This window comes from Fopius arisanus, unplaced genomic scaffold (genome assembly GCF_000806365.1).
Source record: "Fopius arisanus strain USDA-PBARC FA_bdor unplaced genomic scaffold, ASM80636v1 scaffold00013, whole genome shotgun sequence".
In the NCBI taxonomy this organism is placed as follows: domain Eukaryota; kingdom Metazoa; phylum Arthropoda; class Insecta; order Hymenoptera; family Braconidae; genus Fopius; species Fopius arisanus.
This window is the reverse complement of record NW_011887752.1, coordinates 569,895-592,112: the sequence shown is the minus strand read 5'-3', so window position 1 is coordinate 592,112 and position 22,218 is coordinate 569,895. Positions and strand designations below refer to the sequence as shown.

The window sequence follows — 22,218 nt, the reverse complement described above, 5'->3', positions numbered from 1 at the left end:
ATTCACCAATTTTTACCTAAAATTTCGTACATATATTTCCCTTTTTTTTTCAGGTAATTTTTATTGGACTTTTGTCTCCGTGTAACTGATAAGGATTGCGACTTAAAGGATATTGGAGATAAGACCTGAGAGTTTCATCGAACATCCTGAAATCACCTCATTCCTCTGCCCTAGTATTGCGGTCTGCCAAAGTGCAATCGAGAATGCAGATGTGGTTTTACGCACTCGTTTCCTGGGCATGAACCGGGAAGAGCGTCATTAACCCCTTCTGGGGTTTACAAATGTACTAGTGCGTTTCTACCGCCCACCATATTAACTCCACCATCATTACCACAATTATTTTTAAACAAACCTCATTAACCGTAGGGGGATTTCATTACGCTATTTTTATCACCTGCCAAAGACCAATTCATTTCTCGAGTCATGCGATTATCTTCATGGGTATTCCACCGCTAAATGGGATGAAAATAAAAATTCAAATTCCCATTGACTAGAATAAATTCAATTAAACAAACTGCTGTTTTTATTTTGCATGTAATTGCGAATTTAAATTGAATTTTAAAGAGATAAAATCGAGTTTCCTTCACTCTCAATAACTAGTTTTATAATACCATTTTTTTCTTTCATGTATATTTATTTTTTATGAAAATAAAAATTCAAATTCCCATTGACTAGAATAAATTCAATTAAACAAACTGCTGTTTTTATTTTGCATGTAACTGCGAATTTAAATTGAATTTTAAAGAGATAAAATCGAGTTTCCTTCATTCTCAATAACTAGTTTTATAATACGATTTGTTTCTTTCATATCTATTTATTTTTCAATTGATTGTTTTTAGTAATTTTTGTACGTCGAAGTACATGTAATTGCAGTAATCACGCGATGAATTGTCGCATGACCCTTAAAATCCTAGATTATAAAATAGTTATTAAGGAATATGAATGGAAAAAAAATTGTTGGCTATCGAGACAGGAAATGATAACTTCAAGGAGAGGAAGGAAGAAAGAAAAATTTTTCTATTTTTATTTCGGATTTACCGCAAATATTTTCGCACAAAAATTCATCGCCGAATTACGCTCTAAATAAAAAGTTAAACTCTGGATAATTCCAACCGCTCGATTGAATGAAAATTTCTTTACTCGAATTTCAAACGATTTCTAACATCCGGAGTGAGTTGGGGGTAAAAGGGAGATTAAATCCGAGTGTCCAGCTAATGAAGTATAAATAAAGGATCTCGAATTGTCCCTGGGTCACCCCTTCGTAATTAAAATCCTGTCCTAAATCAGGACAGGGGGACGACGATTAGATGACCTTTTCCTTTTCCGTATTCGAGGGGTGACCCTTGGGCTCACCAACAAGTGGCGAGACCCTTTATCCTCTAACAAGAGAAATTTACAATTTAAAACTGCCCGGAGAAAAATCTCTAATGAAATTTAATCAATTCCGAATATTCAACCAGAAATCGCAGTTTTCCCACAATTTTCACTCCAAGTTCCGTAAATTTTCCGCACATTTTTCGGTACAAGAATTGAATTGTATTTGTTTCATTCCTTCTCTCAAGAAAATATAGTAGGGAAAAAAAATAATTAAAAAGGGTATTTTAATGCCGTGGTCATGAAATATTTGAGAGCTGAATTTACTCATTTCTACTTTCGAGTGAAATTAATTTTATAGGTCGAAAGTGTCCTTGGTGAATCATTAATCGGACACAACAGTATTTGATTTGAATAGCAAAATGAAATTAATTAAAAATTCGATGAAAATTTTCCAAGAAAAATCCTATTTTCTCGAATTTCAAATTCATTCCCATGAATGACAAATTCAGGGAATACTTTTTATTGAAATGAAGTTCGAACTCACCCAATCGAATATTTAAATTAACTCCTGGGTGGAATATCTTAAAATTTAAAAAACAGGCAACAATTCCGCTATTTGCACGCGATTGGGTATCGCTGGGCGTCGGGGCAATTTTTTCTAGAAATTTGAGTGTATTATTAATTTTTAAAGCACTTCGTTCCATTTTTTGACGTTTACTTCCCTTATTTATCGCGTGTACCTCACAGAAACCTCTGAAGAGAGGAAGAGAGAGATTATTAACTGCACGCGGGAGTACAGCATGGGACAGGAATTAACGGTTTTGGTATAATGCCGAATATCAGCGGAAATGCTCAGTCCATTCTCCCCTATACACGGATTATTTGTACTGGCGATGTCACGAGAATACCCCATGTCTTTTTGGCTGTTTGTGAATATTTTTTCTCTCCGGTGCTCATTTATGATCGTTTGATATCACAAACTCCAATCCTGGGGTTTAACTTTCGACACACGAACTGGGGGAATCCTTGTTTATCGTGTTTCAGGGTAATCTCTAGGCATTTTTTTATTAATATTTCATTTCGTCAGAAATCATGGCCAACAGCCAACCCCCAAAAGCCTCTCCTATCAGACGAAAACCACAGACTAACAGTTCACACGAGTGCTGCAAGACCGCGGAAAAAAATCTAGACTAACAGAATTTCATCGAGAATTTCTCTTTTTTGTTTCAAACAGCGATTGTTCCGAAAACTACTGATTTTACGATTAAACATTAAAAAACCTTTTCCGTCGGAAATTTAATTGGCTACAAAAAAGTTCCTTACGGATTTCTTCTGGAATCCATAATTATGCCGATTTTTCAATTCTATTTTAAGGCCCGGGTGGACTATCTATCGAACATCGAATTTTGTTTAAATTTTATCTTTTTAACCTAAAATACATTAAAATTGGGGATTAATTTTGTGTTACGGAAGCACTTGAATGGACATGAAAAAATAATGAAAAAAAAGAGGAAAAATTATTGAAGGGCGCTAAAGATTGATATTATTTAAAAGGGATTTACTAAGTTTGCTAGAAAATAATAAAAAATGCATAGTTTACTATTGCATCTAGCTGTCACTCAATCTTCTGGAGAGCAATGGTAAGCTGTGTAATTTTTATTATTTTTTTGTACACTCGGTAGATCCCTTTTAAATAATATCGCTCTTTAGCGCCCTTCAATAATTTTTCCTCTTCTTTTCATTATTTTTTTTATAACCATTCGAGTAGCTCCCGCAACCCAAATTTGATCCCAAATTTTAATGTATTTTAGGCTAAAAAGATAAAATTTAAACAAAAGATGACATTCGATAGATTGTCCATCCGCGCCTTAATATAATTAATTGATTGAATTACCCCACCAAATTTGGTGGTCATAATTACTGTGAATTTGATTTGAAATTTCGCTTCGTGCATTGCAAATTATTTTATTGACTTTTGGATAGCTCAATGTATATATAGACATAAAAATAGGGGATTTTGGGGTGGAGATTGCAGGAATTTCATAGTTCTGATGATGTACTTACCTGTCCGGAAACATAAGCCCTGGTCTGTTGAGGCTTTGACATCAAAAGGATTACGATGCAGAGGCAAAACTCCGGTGTATTATATTAATGAACTCTGCCTCTTTGGTACTATTTTGTGGATTGGAGACTGATACTTTGGTAGAATGAGTTCCACAAAGTTGATTTAGTGGAGTGAATTCAGTACGTCATTCCGCACTGCGGAAAAATCAAAGAGGAAGGGAATGTCCCAATTAATTAACGCTGCACCGGTTGCTACCAAATAGTGACACGCGGAAAAAAATGGTAAAACTGCTAAATTTCTTCATAAATATTCCTCCGTGTGCCGCTAATTTATTTAAAACTATGCGCACGTTTATGAACAAAGTACTCTGTGTAGCGTAGGCCCAACTCCTGATGACAAAAAAATTTTTGTTTTTTCATTTCATGGGAAAATGTACTTGATAGCCTCTGGGGTAAGTTATAAGTTACATAGGAGGAAGGACTGATAACGGATTACGCTGGCGACCCGCTAAAGATCATATCATCTGGTGCCAACCGATTTATTTATTTATTGTTTAACGGTATTATCAATTGATAAAAAATTATAGGAAAGTCGAAGCTATATTTACACATGACTTCTTACAATCTGCAAATCATGTTACAATAATACACATGAATATCAAATATGGACACTATGAACCATCATTATCATCTTCATCACGTCTATCGTAACTCGAATATAACACGTAACTCGTGGATTCCAACATGTCGAGATTTCTGCTGAATAGGGCATCAATGGTAACCCCACTGTCACTGGGTGTAATGGCTGGATCATTATTGATAATCAAACCAAATTGGCTCTTCAAAAAGTTAATGAGTGGTTGCGCCTCCGGGGTAGTGAAATTCATGTTGAAGTGTCCGCCGAAGATCATCGGTATCTTATCAAAATCTTTCTTGAGTAATGCTGCCCCCTGGACAGTGTAACCAAGCAACACCTCGTGGATGAACTCTAGGAGTTTCCCAACGCTGTGACCTGGCGACACATAAATCATAGCCGTTACAATAATCTGGTCGTTATCCAGAAGACAGCGAGCCCCACAAATTTCTCCAACTTCTGAACTATTGCTGATGAGAGAGACACTCTTACGAAAATGAATATCCATATGTTCAGTAACAATGTTCATTTTGTCGTACGCTTCATGATGAATAGCAACTGAATTGGTTCTGACACGCGAGCACTTGAACCTCATTTCACAGTTAAAGTCAGGTACTTTGAACCTGTCTTCGTCATCGGGGTAGGTCTCCAGAAGTAAAAGAACATTCGGTTTTTTACTGACGACGGCATTGAGATCAGCTGAGGCGATCATTTGAGTCTCATGATCAAATGACAGGACTGATATAGTCTTCCTCCCGATGATGAAGTCTATCAAGACCTTGTCCATGACCAGAGACTTGTCCTCAGTGAGATCTAAAAGTTCTGACGGAGTTTGGGCTAACGGATCCACTAGAGGCGCTGTCTTCCTTCCATGATGGAACGTTGAATCGTTGTTTTGGTTGATGATGTAGAGATTCGTGATGTTCGTAGCTATCGACAGCGTCGAGTAGACTTGCTGTTGTGTTTGGTTTTCACTGTATTCGCAAACCATCTCGTCGAACCTCTTGCCTTGAATGACGTCAGGCGTCACCGCACAAGCAGGGAGCAATGGAAAGTGATCGCGTGTCGCGATTATTGTCTTTTCATCATTCAAAGGAACACTCCACCTTCGTCGAACCATTGGAACCATGTTATCCCCGAACCCGTTGCCAGATCCAGATGAAATTCGTTTTCTCTTCCTGTTAGCACTTTTGTCACCACTTCTCTGAGGATTCATCACCTTTAGCCAAACCTTGGTCACCTCCCCAGACACATGACGCTCGATGCTGACTAGTTGGACAAAGGCACCAGCAACTAATCCAATTCCAACATCATAGTTTGTCGTCACCATATACAGCTTGAACATGACGAATATGATTTCGTAAGGAAGCCCACGAGTCTCGACGATCGACATCTTGAGGAACTCCTGGACATATGTTTCTTGCTCATCACTGCTACAGCCCATGAGAACGTCATTCGCCGTCGAAACAATCTTGTTCTCAGCAGAATCGAGGATCGTTCGGTTGTAATCGTTAACCGACTGGTGAGATTGAAAAATTCGGATTCCATGCGGACAAAGTCGATCAGCTTCTTCCTCGGAGAAGAATCGAGACTCGAGCAATCGCAACTCTGAATCTTCGAAATTATTGCCAGCTTTCATTTTAGTCAATATCACTTTGAATAACGCGTTGGACTGCTGCATAACGTTCTTCAACTCCAGGAACTTGAGTGTATTCAATAAATTGCTCGACGACACGAGTTGAACCGGTGGAAGCTTCGCCAGCTTTCCAACAAGAATCACACTCATCCTCCCAAAATTTAGGTCGAAACACCCAGTTATCTGCTTGAGTTTGGTATCAATCTGCGCCACGACGCTGGCACCGATCGCATCCACTTCATCGATAACGACAATTTGAATGGAATCGAAGAGATCTCGAAATTGCTCAGCTCTTTCGACGGACAACGATAACATGTTAGGAAGCGAAGTTCTGAGAATTGTTGAGATGGCTGAACTGGTGCCAATTTCGATCTGGTTAACTGACGAGTAATTAGTGAAGATACCGCAATTTTCGTCGGCGTTTTTGTAACGATTATAGATTTCTGTCATAATGCGCATGATGAATGGCTTTGCAGATGATACTGAACCACTCAGAAAGACTTTAAATGGTGAACCAGTCTTGGTAAGAAGGCCAAAGAGAATGGAATTCGTGTTAGACTCATCTAGCATCTCCCTCTTCACGAAGATCGGTGAGTCCGATGTTACAGTGCTTGAGTCGCTCTTGTAATCCATCTCTGAAACCACGGGATCAAGTCCTGCCAGAGGATCTGATTCTGGTTCAATGGGAATCAAAATTGGCACCTCAACTATTTCATCCTCGACCGCCTCATCACGAAACTGTCTGAACTTGTTGATGGTGCTCTGAACATCCAGGTCAGACTCGAAGTCTCGTCGCTGATCGAAAATCGCTTGCTCGTGCTTATTGTAGAGCTGAATGAATCGATTGTTAGCAATGATGTCTCGTTGTTCATTCCGAAAAGGTACGTGCAGCGTCACCATCTCCCGTCTGTACTCATCAGGGTCCGTCATCATGTCATAGTTGTGATAACGTATGAGGCAAGGATCCCTTCGTCTCACATAGCTCGAGTTGTTGAAATTCCTAGTGTAGTTTGCGACGAATTGTGCAAGAGTAACATTCTCAAGATCCTTCGGCCGCTTCTCGTACTTATCGTACCAGTTCTCCTTCCAAACCTCTGGGGAATCCTCATCTACGTCCAAGGCAATCAGTTGGTGATGGTTCTTCCTGATTTTGGGTCGCTCCGAAGGTCGCACTGTGGGAATGTAAATCACCGGAGTCGAAGTCTTTGATGTGGGCTCCCGAAGAAGATACCAAGCAGCTTCTTGTGTTGTGATTTCAACAGTCCTCAGGATTTCTGCGCTGAGTTCCTTGGTGATTTCAGTCATGTTGAAGGTTGGACGGTCCTTCATTATCCCGAGAATTCTTCTTCGCAGATCACTGATCCCTCTGTTAGCCTTATTTAGATAATCTGCAACGTAGTCAGCACACGAAAACTTATCGGAAATAAAGTCAATATTCATATTTGCGTTAAGAATGTTGAGAATGAATGGATTGAAGCTTTCATGCCACGTCTCACTGGGTTCTCGTTTCACGAGAATTTTTGGTCGATCGATTCCAGCTCGAATGATGTCTACGTAGTGTTCATCAGATGTAATGCCATTTGCATCATAAAATGAATCAAAGTCCACGTAATTGTTGATCTCCAGGTTCTTCCTGATGATCTTGTAATGCTCAAGATTGATCACGTACCTGACGTCAGTCTTGAGATGAGGTATTAATACCATTGTTGTTCGACTAGGCAGGAAAGGAGCTCCAAATTTACATGCCCCAGGCCCAATTCCACTCTCTTTAGTGTAACATTGAAAAGTGTGACGATGAATTTGATGCTCGATGAAGCCAGAAGCTTCTTGCCGTGAAACCGAGATGAGTTTATCGATGAGTTTGAGAGTATGTCCTGCGTTGGCGCCAAGTGGATCCTTCGGATCCTTATTGAGCCATAGGAGGATACGAGCCTGAGGGCTTCCGTTGTAAAGGAACTCAATGTGTTGGAAGTAATGAGTGACGTGGTACTGCTCGAAGGGATTGCTCTTCTTTGACTGGAGAATCGTCATGAGAACATTCAGCAGTTTACTGAAGTAAATAGCACAGGTGACAGTGTCCTCGTTGACAAGAAGACTTCTGTCAACGAGATCCAACTGCGACGCTTGCCTCTCTGAAATCTCAACCCCATGCTTTAGTCTGTACAGCAGCTGAATGAGGGGAAGCCAGCCGGTTTCATTGGTACTGAGAGTCAGAGACATCGTGGGTTTTCCCAGTTGTCTCAACATTGTAAAGAGATCTCGTTTGCGCTCTGCCCAGTACCAACTGGAATTGGGAATGCATTTCAGAAAGGCAAGATTCGTCTCCAGACTATGGTTTAAGTACTCCTCAGAGAACATGTGCTCTCTGACAGCATTCCAGTCTTTCCCCACGAATTTACTGGTAGCACTGAGGGCGTCGTGAACTCTCATCCTCATTATCTTCATCGCCATGTAGAGAAGATGTTGAGGAGTTACTCCACGACGATCTGTTCGTCGCAGCTCACTGGTGACAATTGTGAATGGTGTGATTCGAAAGCCGTCTTTGAAGATTCGAAATTGACCGAGGTAGATGGTTGGGAACGAGAGCTCTTCAGCGTGATCATCAAATAGCATACTGTACGGTACGTTAACCTCGCTCGATACATTCTGCAGGTATTTATCGACATTCCACAGCAGCGTCTGTTGCTGGGAATAGAGATTGATGTTCCTCTCCTTCGGAATATTTTCTAAATTGACAACCGGCACCTTGTCAAAATTTTTATCATCGAAGAAGGGCTCATAGATCTTTATGTCATACGTCGTGTAAAGGGGAGTTGTCAACAAGTAATCCAACCAAACCTGAATGTCCGGCTTGTTAACAAAGTCCATCAGCTCAGCTGACTCGTAAAGTCTCTTCTGATCCAGTCTCACATTGATGCAATGATCATCAAAAAGACTCCTAGGCAACTGGTACACCATATTATTCTCAGACACCGGGACATTGACAATTTGCGTGAAAATTTCATCCTGATTTTGTACATTTCGCAATCGTCTGATCTGCAGGAATGGAATCCTTGGGGAAATCAGTCTCTCTGATATTGAGTTCAATTGAGGTAGATGCGGTGGTTTATCCGGGTACTGAAACCCATTGAATTTTGCAAACGTGGGGATGTTATCTCGAGCCAGTGCCTGAATACAGCCTTTGCAGGCAGAGAATTTACTGACATCCTGACTCGGAAATTTCCTAGCTATGATTTTTTGCTGCTGTAGAGTTAATGTTTTCAATTCGCTCTGGAACCACAGCCGATCGCATATGTCGCAGGTCAAACCGAATGGATTGTCGTGAAATTTATTTTTAAAATATCGATGTGCACTGGTATCGGCACCAAAACTTGCGTATGGTAACGTTGGTCTAGAGGTACCTGACTTTCTCGATCGTCTCGTACTTGTCGATGGTGTCTCCCTGGCATTATCAACCGTTGGAGAGACATCAGCCGGTAAAGAAGATTGTCTCAACGTTTCTGAGGTCGAGGCTCTCTGTCTCCTCTCATCTCGCGATTCCTTTGATCTTTCGAGTGCACTCCTTGCAGATTTTCTCGCTAATTTTTGGGCACGCATTTTCCGAAACCTCTCTTTACCCAATCTCCTCACATTTGGCATTCTTTCTAAAAAAAAAATAATAAAACAATAAATTAGTCGTACTGGCAGCATGTCGACGCAGTAATAACACAATAATAACAAAGCAACATAACCTCGAAAGTTATATGGAGCTATCGAGAAAACACCGGATCACGTGAATGCATGAAAATACGCGTTGTCTAGGCGGAACATTCAGATTATTGGAAGATGTCACTTTGTTCTTGATGATACATTGGGTACCGTGAGCAACACGTGCAAATGATAGATAAACAAAGGCAGATATGATGAAATTGGGGAAATACCAACCTTGATCCTCACGTTGTACAGTGACAACATAACTGATGTTGATCCAATTGACTTCTATTGATGCACGAATTTCAAAATTCTGGTAAAATCACTGAGACTATAACTCACGTTAATGTTTTCTACGGAAAGTCCGGCGGTAAAATTCACCACTGGTACACCACGACGTGCGGTAACTACGACTCATGGAAACACAATGGCGCAAGCGTCAGACAGAGACAACAGAATTTTCTGTCCTTGACAACATCCGGACCTTTTTGTTCATAACAAAATTCACTTCATCTTACACGATTTATCTCTACAGAAAACTTCAGACAAGCTCTAGCAAGTCCCAATAAGTGTTTATTCAAATTTATTTATAGATTACCCTTTCTCTACAGTCTGAAGTTCTTCGTCTAAAAAATTGAGTGCAGACGCCGGAGGAGGGCAGATTAATTTACTCGGATGAAGAAGCTGTTTTTATGGATTGGAGAGGAATATCTGAAGTGGTTTGAATTGGAGTATTTGAAGTCTTTTAGGGGGGAGTCGATGAAGATGGGAGAGTGGAGAGGAATTTTTGTTGATTTTATCGAAAAAGGGATTTCAGTGGAAGAAAATGGTCTCTCATGCTTTCGGTCACATGTGCCGGGTGTGATGGAGTCGGTCGGTTATTGAATTGCGGTACAGCGATTTCCCGCTTTATCAGTGGAGTGTAATGTTTGATGGTACGTCAGAAAACTAACGATAAAGGCTGATGGAAAATAGCAGAGAACAATGAAAATGATCAGTATGTTCGAATATGGCGGAGGGAGTGGAAGTGACGTTTTTCGATCTGCGAGTGGTTCATGATCATTTCGATAAAGCCCTCATTGAGGATGATGATGTCAACATCAGGGCTTATCTCGATGCCTACAACGAACTTTATAAGTGAGTCCCTTGAATTTTTTCATTTCTATGTTTTTTCATCGTTCCAGGTATTTCAAACTGGGCACGTGACTAATAACTGACAAGTGAACATCAGGACAAAGTCGATGAGTGGTGGGTAATTCTGTGGGTAAAAGTGATAGAATTATTTTGTGGGAAATATCTCGGAGACTGAGGGAGACAACGAAATTTTCGCCAAGACACTTTTCGAGCAGATACTTGAGAGCAACAAAAAAAGTTATTACAAAAATTTCGATATCTTGCTTAGTTTTGGTGATATTTTGGAAAAACCGAAGGAGTTTTATGTTAACACCTTTATATTGCCACTTTGTTACTGAAGTATTGGGAATTCAGCTCTTGTCATGGAAAATTGATTTTTTTTCTTTTTTCAGGTTCTTTCAACTTATGGGAAGTGTTTTCAGTTTTGTTTCCGCCGATTTGAAGCAGAAAATTGATATTCTTAATGATTTATTGAACAAAGAAGAGGAGAAGTATCAGACTGTTAAGTCTATGATTGAACATGAGAAGGAAAATAACTTATTGGAGAAGGGGGATTACTCGAATGGCGCTAGGACACTATTGAGACTTCATAGAGGATTAGGTAATGCTTTTTTATTGAACTTCATATTTACATTACCTTAGCGACGTGTGTGCAAAAGGAAAATCAGTAAAATAATTCAGTTATTCATTATATTTTTATAAAACATGAGAAAAAATATCGGTGGATTTTATCTTCTGAATTTTTAGATTTTATTAGAGAATTTCTGAGACAATTGGGGGATCTTTCCGATGCTGATAAGACATCACGCTGTTGTCAGGATGCTTACAACAAAACTCTAGCCAAACATCATCCATGGGTCATAAGAAAAACAGCTGTTGTTGCAATGTACACGATGCCCACGAGGGAAATGTTGCTCAAGAAGGTAAAACAAGTTGCAATATTGGAAATAAATTCTCGGTACGTGGAAGGTGAGATAAGATAACGGCAGACTTAAAAGGAGACGTGCTTGTATTTGTTCTGCAACGACATGTGTGGAATAAAACTGTAGAATCTATCGTATCTAAAATATTCCATGAGATTTCGATATACTGCGTAGAAAATCCTGAAGTCCTAAATATTCTAAGAAAAAAAAATAGATTACTATTTTTACATATTCTTAATATTTTCTTCATTTTGGAATTTTCAAGTTTTCAGTGACGCTTTTTCGAATTGACAACATTTCGAGTCGAATTAAGACTGAGAAGTCCTTATAGAAAATATATTTAATGAAATAAAGATGAGACTCTGTTAATTTTTTGTGTAACAAATTTCGGAGAGAACGTCCCGATTTTAGAAATTAATGAATTTCTCGAGTAAAGAGAAGTCCTTCGGAAATTCCATGAATCTTATTAACAAATGTAATGAGTTTATTATTTTTTCCTCAGGTGTGTGGAGATAACGTTCAACGAAATGTTGATGTTTTACCAAAAATGTTGGAAGTGACTGCCGACATATTTAATCGTACCCATAGTCTTTATGATCTCCACGAGCTGCACGAATTACCTTAAAAGTGTTCCTATAATATCAAAGATTTGAATTGGCATCCGTGAATGATAATTCAATGTATGCATTCTCGTATTAACCACGGAATACCGAGATCGAATGGAGCTCCCATAGCTTTATTAAGCTTTTGTATTAATTTTTAAAAAATCAATGTAAAAATAACATTCCACGTAGTCCCACCAATGTTCATCACGCGTGAGAAAAATCTCATAATTATTCTTGGATTTAAACTAACACTTTGCATTGCGTGTAGTTCTCCTGTAATGTGCAATTTTCAATTTGCCTTCTGCCCTTTTGCAAATTTTCACAATCTCCGTTGGTAAATAAAAATCGTCAGGATATAGTAATTTGTATTTTTTTTTACAAGGAATGTAATGAAGGGGACAGTACAATTTCAATGATAAAATATCAGTGATGGTTATTGTGAGTATTGTTGAGTGATTTTTATAGAATTAAGTTATCAACTGCTAGTAGTCATTGCACTCATCGTTGTTGCATTAACAGCTGGCGCGTAGAAATCTTCATTCATGAGCATTCCTGCAAGAATTATAAATTATAAATGATTATTAATAAAAAATAAAATTTACCTAGAACGATTATCTATAATGTAAATGAATAAGTTCAATATTTTTTTTGTTTTCTGTTCAAATATATAGTATAATAATATAATTTATAACTTGCGTAAAAATCAACCATTTCATTAAAAAAATAGGTAATGGTTTTTTCTTCATAAAAACCCAAAAAATTTACTTGTTTTTAATGTTGAACCATTTTGTTATCAAAATAATTCAAGGAATTTATTAAACAAAAAAGTTTCCATCCAAAGCCAAAGTGGCAATATAATCTAAACATCATTCGGAGAAATTTTTGATGCAGAATTTTCGTCTAATCATTTATCATATCAATCATTGAAAAGCTTGACAAGGCAATAAATAAATAAATTCAAACAATGCATCCACCATTAGGTGCATACGAGATTTCGCTGCTATCACAAGTTAGCGCCGTTCAATAATTTCTCCTCTTTCTTTTCATCATCTATTTATAGCCATTCTCGCGGTTTTCGCAACACAAATTTGATTCCAAATTTTGATATACTTTAGGCCAACAAGATAAAACTTGAACAAAAAATAAAGTTCGATCGATATCCATGTTTTAAAATTGTATAAAAAGGATTAGATTGAAATTTCAGGATGAAGTACAAATGACTAGAGTTTTCTGGAATATTTCAGACCATCTGAATCCACTCCAGGATGTTCTTTAATTATTCAGAATGTGTATTAATTACCGGCAATTGATGCTGTCAAAAAGCAAACGGCGGAGCCAGCGATGAAAGCTCTGATGGCCACAGAAGCAATTTGCTCGCGTTTTTCTGGTGCTATAGATCCCAGCGATCCCATCATGATTCCAATGGATCCAGGATTGGAAAATCCGCAAATGGCGAATGTAGCGATTCCCTCCACCCGAGGGGTGAGTCTCCCCTGAGCTTTGAATTCTCCGAGTTTCTGATAGGCAACAAATTCGTTGACCACTGTTTTGAGTCCAATGAGGGTTCCAACGTCCTCACACTGATCCCAGGGGACTCCCATTATCCAACTCAGTGGCATAAACGCTTTGGACAGGAGATACTCGAATGTCAAACTGGGAAAACCAACGAGGCCTCCGATCCAGGATAATATTCCATTCAAGAACGCAATGAACGACACAAATGCCACAATATTTGCAACAATTCCAAGGACCAGGGGAATCCCCGCCAGTGCCCCTTTCGTCGCTGCGTCCATTACACTTGTGTCCTCTGATTTCTGGAGGGGAATATTTCTGAATGTCGTTTGACTCTTCTCGGTCTCCGGGTAAAATAATTTTGAGTAACAAAGTGCTGCTGGTGCTGACATCACCGAGGCTGTTATCAGGTGCGAGGGTTGAGCGCCAAAGCTGATGTATGCTGCCAAAACTGTTCCCGATACTGTCGCAAAGCCAGAGCACATGATTGCGTGAATTTCGGATGTTGTCAGTTTCGAGATGTAGGGTTTTATCAGCAGTGGTGATTCTGTCATTCCGAGGAATGTGTTGGCAGCTGAATTCAAGGATTCACAAACGGTCGTTCCCATTACCCAATGCAGGGCCCAACCCAGTTTCATTATGACCCACTGCATTGCACCCCAGTAGTACAAAATTTGAATCATGAAGCTGAAGAAAAATATCACAGGAAGTACCTGAAAATTAGACGCGTTGAAAATAAATTAATCCAAATAAATGCGTCATAAAACTTCGTGCCAAAATAACTCCAGTATTTGAAACTTAATTCCGGAAAATCAGGATTCATTTCGGAAAATTGAGCAGTTGTTTTGGGACTCATGTGAGTTGCCCGGGTGATTCGTCTGTGTTGTGTTTATTTACAATAAGTATTTGTATCAGGTGCGGACACCGAAGAAAACTTATGGTTTGTTTTGTTTTGATATAAAAGTGGTGGTAATTATTTACAAGATAGAGGAATCACTGCTGAGAGATGTCTTTCAAATTCTTCGGTCTTTTTGGGTGATTTTTTTTAATAACTTGTCTCATTAGAAGTTCTTCTTGTTCTAATTTCTTTTCACCAAGTTTTTTCGCCACAAGTTGCGTTTCATTTTGACTGGAGTGTGAGTTTTAGCGCAAATTTTTGAGACATCGACCTATGAAATCTGGAGACAGTTAAACTCCAACAAAAATTTCTAGATTTTAGTTTTAAAAATGTTGTTAACGTACAGAGAAAGCGAAGACTCCGTTGTCAACAAGTCCAGGTGAGAATACAAAAGTCGCACCATCCTTCGCATAATCAAGGAATTGTGCAACTTTATTTGCTATACACTCGAAGATTTGTCTGCCAATCGCCCACCGAATGGTTATCAATCCAAACACGAACTGGAGGATTACTCCCCAGATGACAGGTCTCCAGTCGATCTACGATTATTTAATTTACACATGTGCAACAAGCTATTTGTTAATTTATTCATACCTTAGTCGGATGCTTCGAGAATACGAAGCCAAAGAGGAGTATTATTGCAAAACCAACGCCACTTATCAGACGATCTCTCGAGTCAATTGTATCATAAATTAAGAAGATCACTAGGGCAATCAAGAGTGTCACGTAGAAACTTGTTTTCAGGGAACGAGAGAGACAACTGAGAGAAAACAAATTAATTATTAACAGAAAATAAATGGATTTTGATTTAAAACTTTTGAAATATTTACCTCTTCTCTCGAATCGATCGAATGCAGCAAGAAATCGGAAAAAATACTGCCTGGATGGTATCACTGAGGTATCTTTTGATAACGTAAAAATAAAAAAGACTTAAATAAACTATTCCCAGGAGAATCAGGAGCATTCCATATCCGTCGCACCATTCTAGTGCACAATTTTTATCTGCAATAGAAATCTATGAAAACACATGCCAATTGTTTACTGACTATGAAAAACAGATAAATTAACTCACTGTTATTTTTCCAGTACAGACCAGCGAAAACAGCGTAAACTAGAATAATTGCGTGGAGAATGGAGTATTTAATAAATTTGACAACTCTCCGGTTCTCAGAAAAGCAGGAACTCATCGAGGTTTTTCCCCGTGCGAAACAGGAAGTTGAAGACTCTGGTTCTTTGTCATATTCCTAGAAAAAATTGATTAACTGTTAACAAAAATAATTAATCATTAACAGCAGAAGTTCATATGGATAGCAATTTAGTTTTTAAAAATTGAGTCAATATTGACCAAAATTATGTGTCAACCTCATTTTGAAAATGAATTTCGCTTTCTTCCGAAGCTTTTTATTGCTCGAGAGAATAAATTGCAAGATTTATTATGGTATGGTTATCGTCTCTGTTTGAGATAGAAATAACGAGTCGTTGAAATGACGATAATGAAGATAAAGAGTTGATAATCAGTGATAATCAGGTTTACCATGTCGTCGACACTTCCGACGAATTTTTTCATCCCGCTGGGAGGATTTGCATTGTTCTCCTGTAATCAACAATTTCAATACTCTTATCATTTGAATTTGGATTCTTCGAGATTTTACGTACCGGTGATAGGTCCAGGGATATTCGCAGGCTGTGCTTACTTATTTTTCGTTCTACCTATAGCAACAATTAAAAACAAATTGTTACCAATCTTGCACTAATAACAATTGAACAATCACTCAACTCAAGAAACGAGTCGTTTGCATGAATTTAATTTATTCACCTCAAACAAAAGTCAATTCAAATTCACACTGAGACGCGATACAATAAATTACCTGTTATCAATAAATACATAATTTATTGAGTTTGAGTAAATGATAGTCTTGAATTAAACGGGTGATTTCGCGTAAAATAATCGGTTGAGCTCTGCACTGCAGAAAATACGTACCTCATCGAATACTGAAACTCCCGTCATTTTCCTTATCTGGAAAATCTCGGTTTCTTAATCATTCACAATAACAATTGAACGGACTAGAATAAAATAAATCCAAGGATTGACACTTGTAAACAGGAAGAGTCATAAAACAGTTGATGTTCAAAACGGGAGAGTCAATGAGGTAGAGTCAGTAATTGATATTGAGGAAATAATTGCACTGAACATTCCTGTCTTCTTGAATATTGAACTGACGAGTTCACGTTGACGAGGTTCGACGTATACTGATGAGGATGAGTCGAACGTGATAGGAGTGTCTTAAGCCCGCTAAATTATTGTAGGGCTCTGGAAGTGATTTGCCGCGTTATTGATAATCAGTTTTGATAGGCGGAATCGACTGATGTTAAATAGGAATTTAAGAATGGAGGGAATTAATTGGTGGACGGGATTAGAGTCAATAAACCGATTCTTCGAAGATAGCACGCGAAAACATTTGTTTGAAGTTCTCCTCAGATTCTGTTTTATCAATTTTTTCAATTTTTCACACTTTTTTTATGGATTTTTTATAGATAATGAGAGAATTTTCACGGATTTTCTTAAGTTATATAAGTGACGACGTAAATAAGTATTTGAAATAATAATAATACTGATTGGGGATTAAAAACAATCGTTTCACCATAATTAGTCGAAAAATGAGAGAAGGACAATAAATAGCTTTTTCACTTGGTGTTCATTGATTTTTTTTAACGAGAAAATTAAAAATGGTTTAAAGTATTCAATTAATAAAATAAGTATTGAACTTAATTGAAATACTAATTGGAGATTGGAAAAATTTGTGTCACAAGAATTACTCGGAAAATTGAAAAAGAAAAGGATTTTTCCGGGTGAGAATTTTTTTTATTGATGAAATAACTTTTAATATGATTGTTTATACCGATTCACAGCCACTTGTCAACTGACAGATTGCGTTTTTTCCTTCGCGATCGGATTTGTGGAAAGAATCGACAATTCCCACGAGTTCTTCTCGACGACTGAGAATATTCACGAGATATTCACAGTATTTTCCTCTTCGTAATTATTGCGTTGGACGTGGTACCCTGGCGCCTCGAAAATTAATTAATTGAGAAATTATTGGATCAACGAGATGAGATATATTTTTCCCACGCTTTGATGACCGAACAGGACACGTGTGACAATAGCGCGTGTCATATGAAATTCATAACTACTACTATCTATTTTCAAGTGACGCAATGCAGTAAGTACTCATTACCTGAGGAATCGTGAAATTGCGACACAGTGGAACGCAAAGTGTTATCCGGAAAAAAAAACAATTAACGTTTAATTGGGGAGCTTTGAAGATATCCAAGGTTTTTTTTATTTATTATTCTTTTTTATTTATTTAAACTCACATACAGAATAAATTTATTTAATCAGTTATTATTAAACTAGACTAGACTTTGATTAGAGAAAGAAATTCGCGAATACAACTCACCTCTCTCATATTAAGGAAATATGTCAATTTCTAACCGAATCCAAGGTCTTAATGAAATTTTTTCCATTTTGAATTTTTTCTGTTTAGACTGATTAGTTTTTTGGAGTTTTCATCAATTTTTTATTAGCTTTTCTCTTAAAATTAATATTTACAAATGTTTCAATTATTTAATAGATGAATTTCATGATTAAAATCACTTCAATCGATCCTTAATGTCTCGAATTGTTTTAGAGATGATTAAATACAAAATTTGATTATTGTTATAGAAAATCTCGAGAACCTGACGTGCAGTGATAAATATTTTTGTTTTTAATTGAAATTGCCAGGACCCAGGAATTCAATGAATCATTAACATCTCAAGATGTTATATCTAACTATAATTCAATAGATAATTCAGATTATTATCATCAAAAAATGTCCAGTATTTGAAGCAGCGATAACTCGAGACAAACTTCCGGAGAAGTGTTATGGCGACGGATTAATCGGATCTCAACGAGAGAAACGTAAAATGATAAATGATATTATTTTCTCTTCTCATTTCCTTCTCGTCTACACTATTCTGTCCATCACCCTGGAGAAGATAAAGTCAAATTTCTCCAGATGCAAGCGACTTTTTTCTTCCGCCATGAGAAAGCGCTCGTCTGACTCTCAAGTTGCCACAAAAATGCGTTTGTTCCGGATGACTGAGAGAATAAATCAACTTGACAATAAACCAATTAAGATAATTGGATCAATAAAATAAAGGAAGTATGAATTTTTACTTGAAAATAGAAGATGCTTGTGAAAAATAAAACTTCTCATACTGATCAGCAAAATTTCGTCCTCGCACGGGGGATTCGTATTTCCATTAGCAAAAATTCAACGTCTCCGAATATTTGTGGTTTATCAACATTATTTCTCATTTCCGGCTATGAATGAACAATAATATAGAAAATGGATTGGATTACACGTACGACGTACTGAGATAAGCCATGGCCTAGCGCAATTAGGAACTCGGTTTCTTCCTGAGAATCAGATTGCCGTCGCGACAAGATAACATCTTCAGCGTTGGAAAAACACACTAGAATCCCAAGTGAAAAACTGTTAATTCATTAAAACAATACAGTTTATTATTTAAACAACAATTAAAACAATTCCCGCACACAGAAAAAAAAATAGTAAAATGTGGTAAACCTGTCTTTTTGCGATCAAAGATATTTTTTTTTATTACCTTGCATTAAAAACAATAAACAATATTTCTGAAGTAAGTAGCTGTTTATTTAATCTGTTAATTTAATTTTTTGATAAACAGAAAAATGAATAATTTAATTCTATTATATTACGATTTTATGACTATTGAGAAATTTAAAAATAGTCTTCTAATCTTAATATATGTAGATAAATAATTAGTTGAGGTTATCAAAAATATTTCTAAATTAAAGGTATCCTCAGGCGTATTTTATAAAAATATTATCACTGCACGTCAGGTTCTCGAGATTTTCTATAACAATAATCAAATTTTGTATTTAATCATCTCTAAAACAATTCGAGACATTAAGGATCGATTGAAGTGATTTTAATCATGAAATTCATCTATTAAATAATTGAAACATTATTTTAATGAGAACTAATTTTACATTAAAATTTTTGGGAATAAGTAAAGTTGCAATTAAACTCCAAAATTTTAATTAGTTTTTAATTAGTTTTTATAAACAAATTTATTCAATTCAATATTTAGCATTAATTTCATTTGTTAGTTTCAAAAAAAAATTAATTTCCATTTATTAATTTTTTTCCTCAGTGCGGGGAATCCATCATTAACGAATCAATCAATTAATTAATTACCAATCAATTAGAGCCTTCATGGATGTAACAAATTATTTTTTTTTATAATCCCCTCTGGTAGTTGCTTTATAAAAAACAAAATATTATCCAGTTAAATTAATTCCATGACAAAATGATAGATATGGAATTCTTATTTTCTAACTGTGAAATTGGTCTCATGGTGCAATTCTATTGGCCGACATTTGGGTCGGAAAAATAATTCCTGGAATACCACACAAGCTTTAAAATTATCCGGCATTTCCCTCACGATTCTCTGCAAACAAATAAAGTCATCATGTTCTTCAGATTATAAATTGACGAGTGCGAAGCGTTCGTTTGCACCGAACCTATCAAGAAATCCCCGACAATTTTCAAGCTGTGGTATTACAAGTAAAAATTCTGTTCTATTTAATGTTTAATTAATAATTAATGTTGAATTGATCAATCAATTATAATATGACAATCCAATTATCCAATCCAATTGAATTTTCAGGATGAATGAGAAATCTAGTGACGATTTTAAACTGAAAAAGAATTCAAATTTGTGGAATTGAAAATTAAATAATGCTTTTGGATTTATTTCTTGTTGATAGCAGTGACAATCGATGTGTTCCATGAATTTAGTGTATACCGAGTCGATGAACAATGGAAAAAGCCCAGACAATAGCACATCCAACAATAAACTAGCGAATCGATCAACATCAGATCCATTTTGTTTCTATTCTGCACTATTTCTAACGATTTACCCTGAATTTCCAAATATTTACGTAATGAGAGAACATGCGCAGTTCCAATTTTATAACTATCCCAAGGACACTCGAGTCGTTGGAATATTTATTGGATTATTTGTCGGCTTTCTTGGTATTCAATCATAAAAATTTCATAAATTCGACAAAAATATTGCAATTGCTAGGGAAGATCCGGGCAAAATGGCACACAAGATAAAATGATCGAGGACAGAGAAAAAATCTATCGTAAGAATCAATTATCCAACATTTCAGGTTTTCCAGAATTTTATTACACTAATTGATTATAATTTCAATTAATTAATTATAGTTATATAATTCAATTCGAGAAAAACATTAGGACATTTTTAGACTGTTTCCATAATTTTTTGACAAAAAAAAAACAAAATTGCTGGGAATGAGATACAAATACTGTTCTGTAAGTATTCTATATCACAATAACCGCAAATACCCACCCCCCGTGTCCCCTTTTGCCCTAAATATTTCTTTGAACTGAAAAATGAAAAAAGAGAAAAAAATGTTCTAATGGATTTTATTCACGATAAACAAATTCACCGCCTCAGAGCTGTGACAATCAAAGTGACAATCTTTTTCGTACAATCGTAATGTATTTTCGTGGTTAGAAAAATAGTGGGTAATCACTGACATTAATTACCTATTGGTAATGACTAATTGACAGATTCAGCAGAAAAAACAAGACCTTCGGATTTAAATTGTAGTCTAAATCCCGTTATCTTTCATTATCTGCCAATGAGTCCTCAAATGATGTCATAAATTGTTTATCCCGGTACTAAATAAAATATGAAACATTAAGTTTCACCTAAATTTAATCTGTTAATCTCTGAACTTTCTACAGGCCATCAGAAAATCTAAAGACACCATTAAGGCTACAATTACCTAAAACCTACAAATAATTCCGAGAACTACGGAATTGCAAGTCCAAATGTCAAAATGGTAATTACAATTATGAGAATCTTATCCGTGCATTAAAGAAAAAATAAAAGGAAAGGTAGATATCATTGTGGAATGCCATTCAAGTAATTACACGGAGAGAATAATTGAAGAAAAATTACGCAATAGTTTCGTAATTTTCTGGCAAAATGCCAATTCACGAAAAAATTGAGGTGTGGACTGGAAAAAATTACTTCTACTAAATTAATTCATAGCGCCCAAGGAAATGAATAATTAAGTCAATTAATTATATTTTATATATATTTTATTTATTTATATATAAATATAAGACACTTTTGTTTTTTATGATTTTAATGAATGAATGAATTAGAATTTGATTTTATTTTTTGCATTTGAAATGTTTAGACTTGCAACTTTAGCAGACACTGAAAATCTAGAATATTTTCTCATCATTGAAATAAAAAAAGAATAAAAAAGTTTCATGGGTGCTGTAAAGGGTGAAAATGAACGAAAATTATTTAAAAAATAGATAAACAAATAAAGAGTAAAACAGATAAATAAAAAAAATAATTTCGACTAAATACCAAATTATTCTGAAATTCGATAAACAACAAAATTTAAACAAATGTATCGTAATCCTCGATCTTTCGTGGCCGGTGCGTGTCGATCCAACGCATGATTGATAAATGATAATAACATTGAAAAAAAAAGCGAGAATTCCCCAGCATTTTGGAAAAAAATAAAATAAAAATAATAATTCTTTTTTCTCCCATTTCCGCTGAATCGCCACGCCATTATTTTGGTCTGTCTAGACGCCAGATTGTCTGTCCGTTCGCAGGAGAAAGACACTGTCATCCTATATATCTTACATCACTTCCCCCTCCGT

General features: G+C 36.4%; 3 protein-coding genes across 4 annotated transcripts; 1 reads left to right on the top strand and 2 right to left on the bottom strand.

Moving 5' to 3' along the window:
* Nucleotides 1-3,923: 3,923 nt before the first annotated feature.
* LOC105263131 (uncharacterized) lies at nucleotides 3,924-9,826 on the bottom strand. The gene is made up of 2 exons (XM_011299144.1): nucleotides 9,576-9,826; nucleotides 3,924-9,295 (listed from the first exon to the last, which is right to left on the bottom strand). Exon 2 carries the CDS (start codon nucleotides 9,288-9,290, stop codon nucleotides 4,053-4,055), a length of 5,238 nt encoding a protein of 1,745 aa, XP_011297446.1. The 5' UTR covers nucleotides 9,291-9,295; nucleotides 9,576-9,826; the 3' UTR covers nucleotides 3,924-4,052.
* A 522-nt stretch (nucleotides 9,827-10,348) lies between these two features.
* Nucleotides 10,349-12,453, top strand: LOC105263129 (ceramide-1-phosphate transfer protein). The gene is made up of 4 exons (XM_011299141.1): nucleotides 10,349-10,478; nucleotides 10,868-11,076; nucleotides 11,223-11,398; nucleotides 11,901-12,453. Exons 1-4 carry the CDS (start codon nucleotides 10,351-10,353, stop codon nucleotides 12,021-12,023), a joined length of 636 nt encoding a protein of 211 aa, XP_011297443.1. The 5' UTR covers nucleotides 10,349-10,350; the 3' UTR covers nucleotides 12,024-12,453.
* A 9-nt stretch (nucleotides 12,454-12,462) lies between these two features.
* On the bottom strand, nucleotides 12,463-17,566 carry CNT2 (Concentrative nucleoside transporter 2). 2 transcript variants are annotated; one of them, XM_011299142.1, is made up of 10 exons: nucleotides 17,314-17,566; nucleotides 16,395-16,724; nucleotides 16,070-16,123; nucleotides 15,948-16,007; nucleotides 15,486-15,657; nucleotides 15,244-15,415; nucleotides 15,008-15,173; nucleotides 14,758-14,952; nucleotides 13,304-14,228; nucleotides 12,463-12,555 (listed from the first exon to the last, which is right to left on the bottom strand). In XM_011299142.1, the coding sequence occupies exons 2-10, from the start codon at nucleotides 16,419-16,421 to the stop codon at nucleotides 12,479-12,481; spliced, it is 1,848 nt and encodes a 615-aa protein (XP_011297444.1). In that variant the 5' UTR covers nucleotides 16,422-16,724; nucleotides 17,314-17,566; the 3' UTR covers nucleotides 12,463-12,478. The 2 variants fall into 2 exon arrangements, with proteins under 2 accessions (XP_011297444.1, XP_011297445.1); XM_011299143.1 differs by lacking the exon at nucleotides 16,395-16,724.
* Between the last annotated feature and the right edge of the window lie 4,652 nt (nucleotides 17,567-22,218).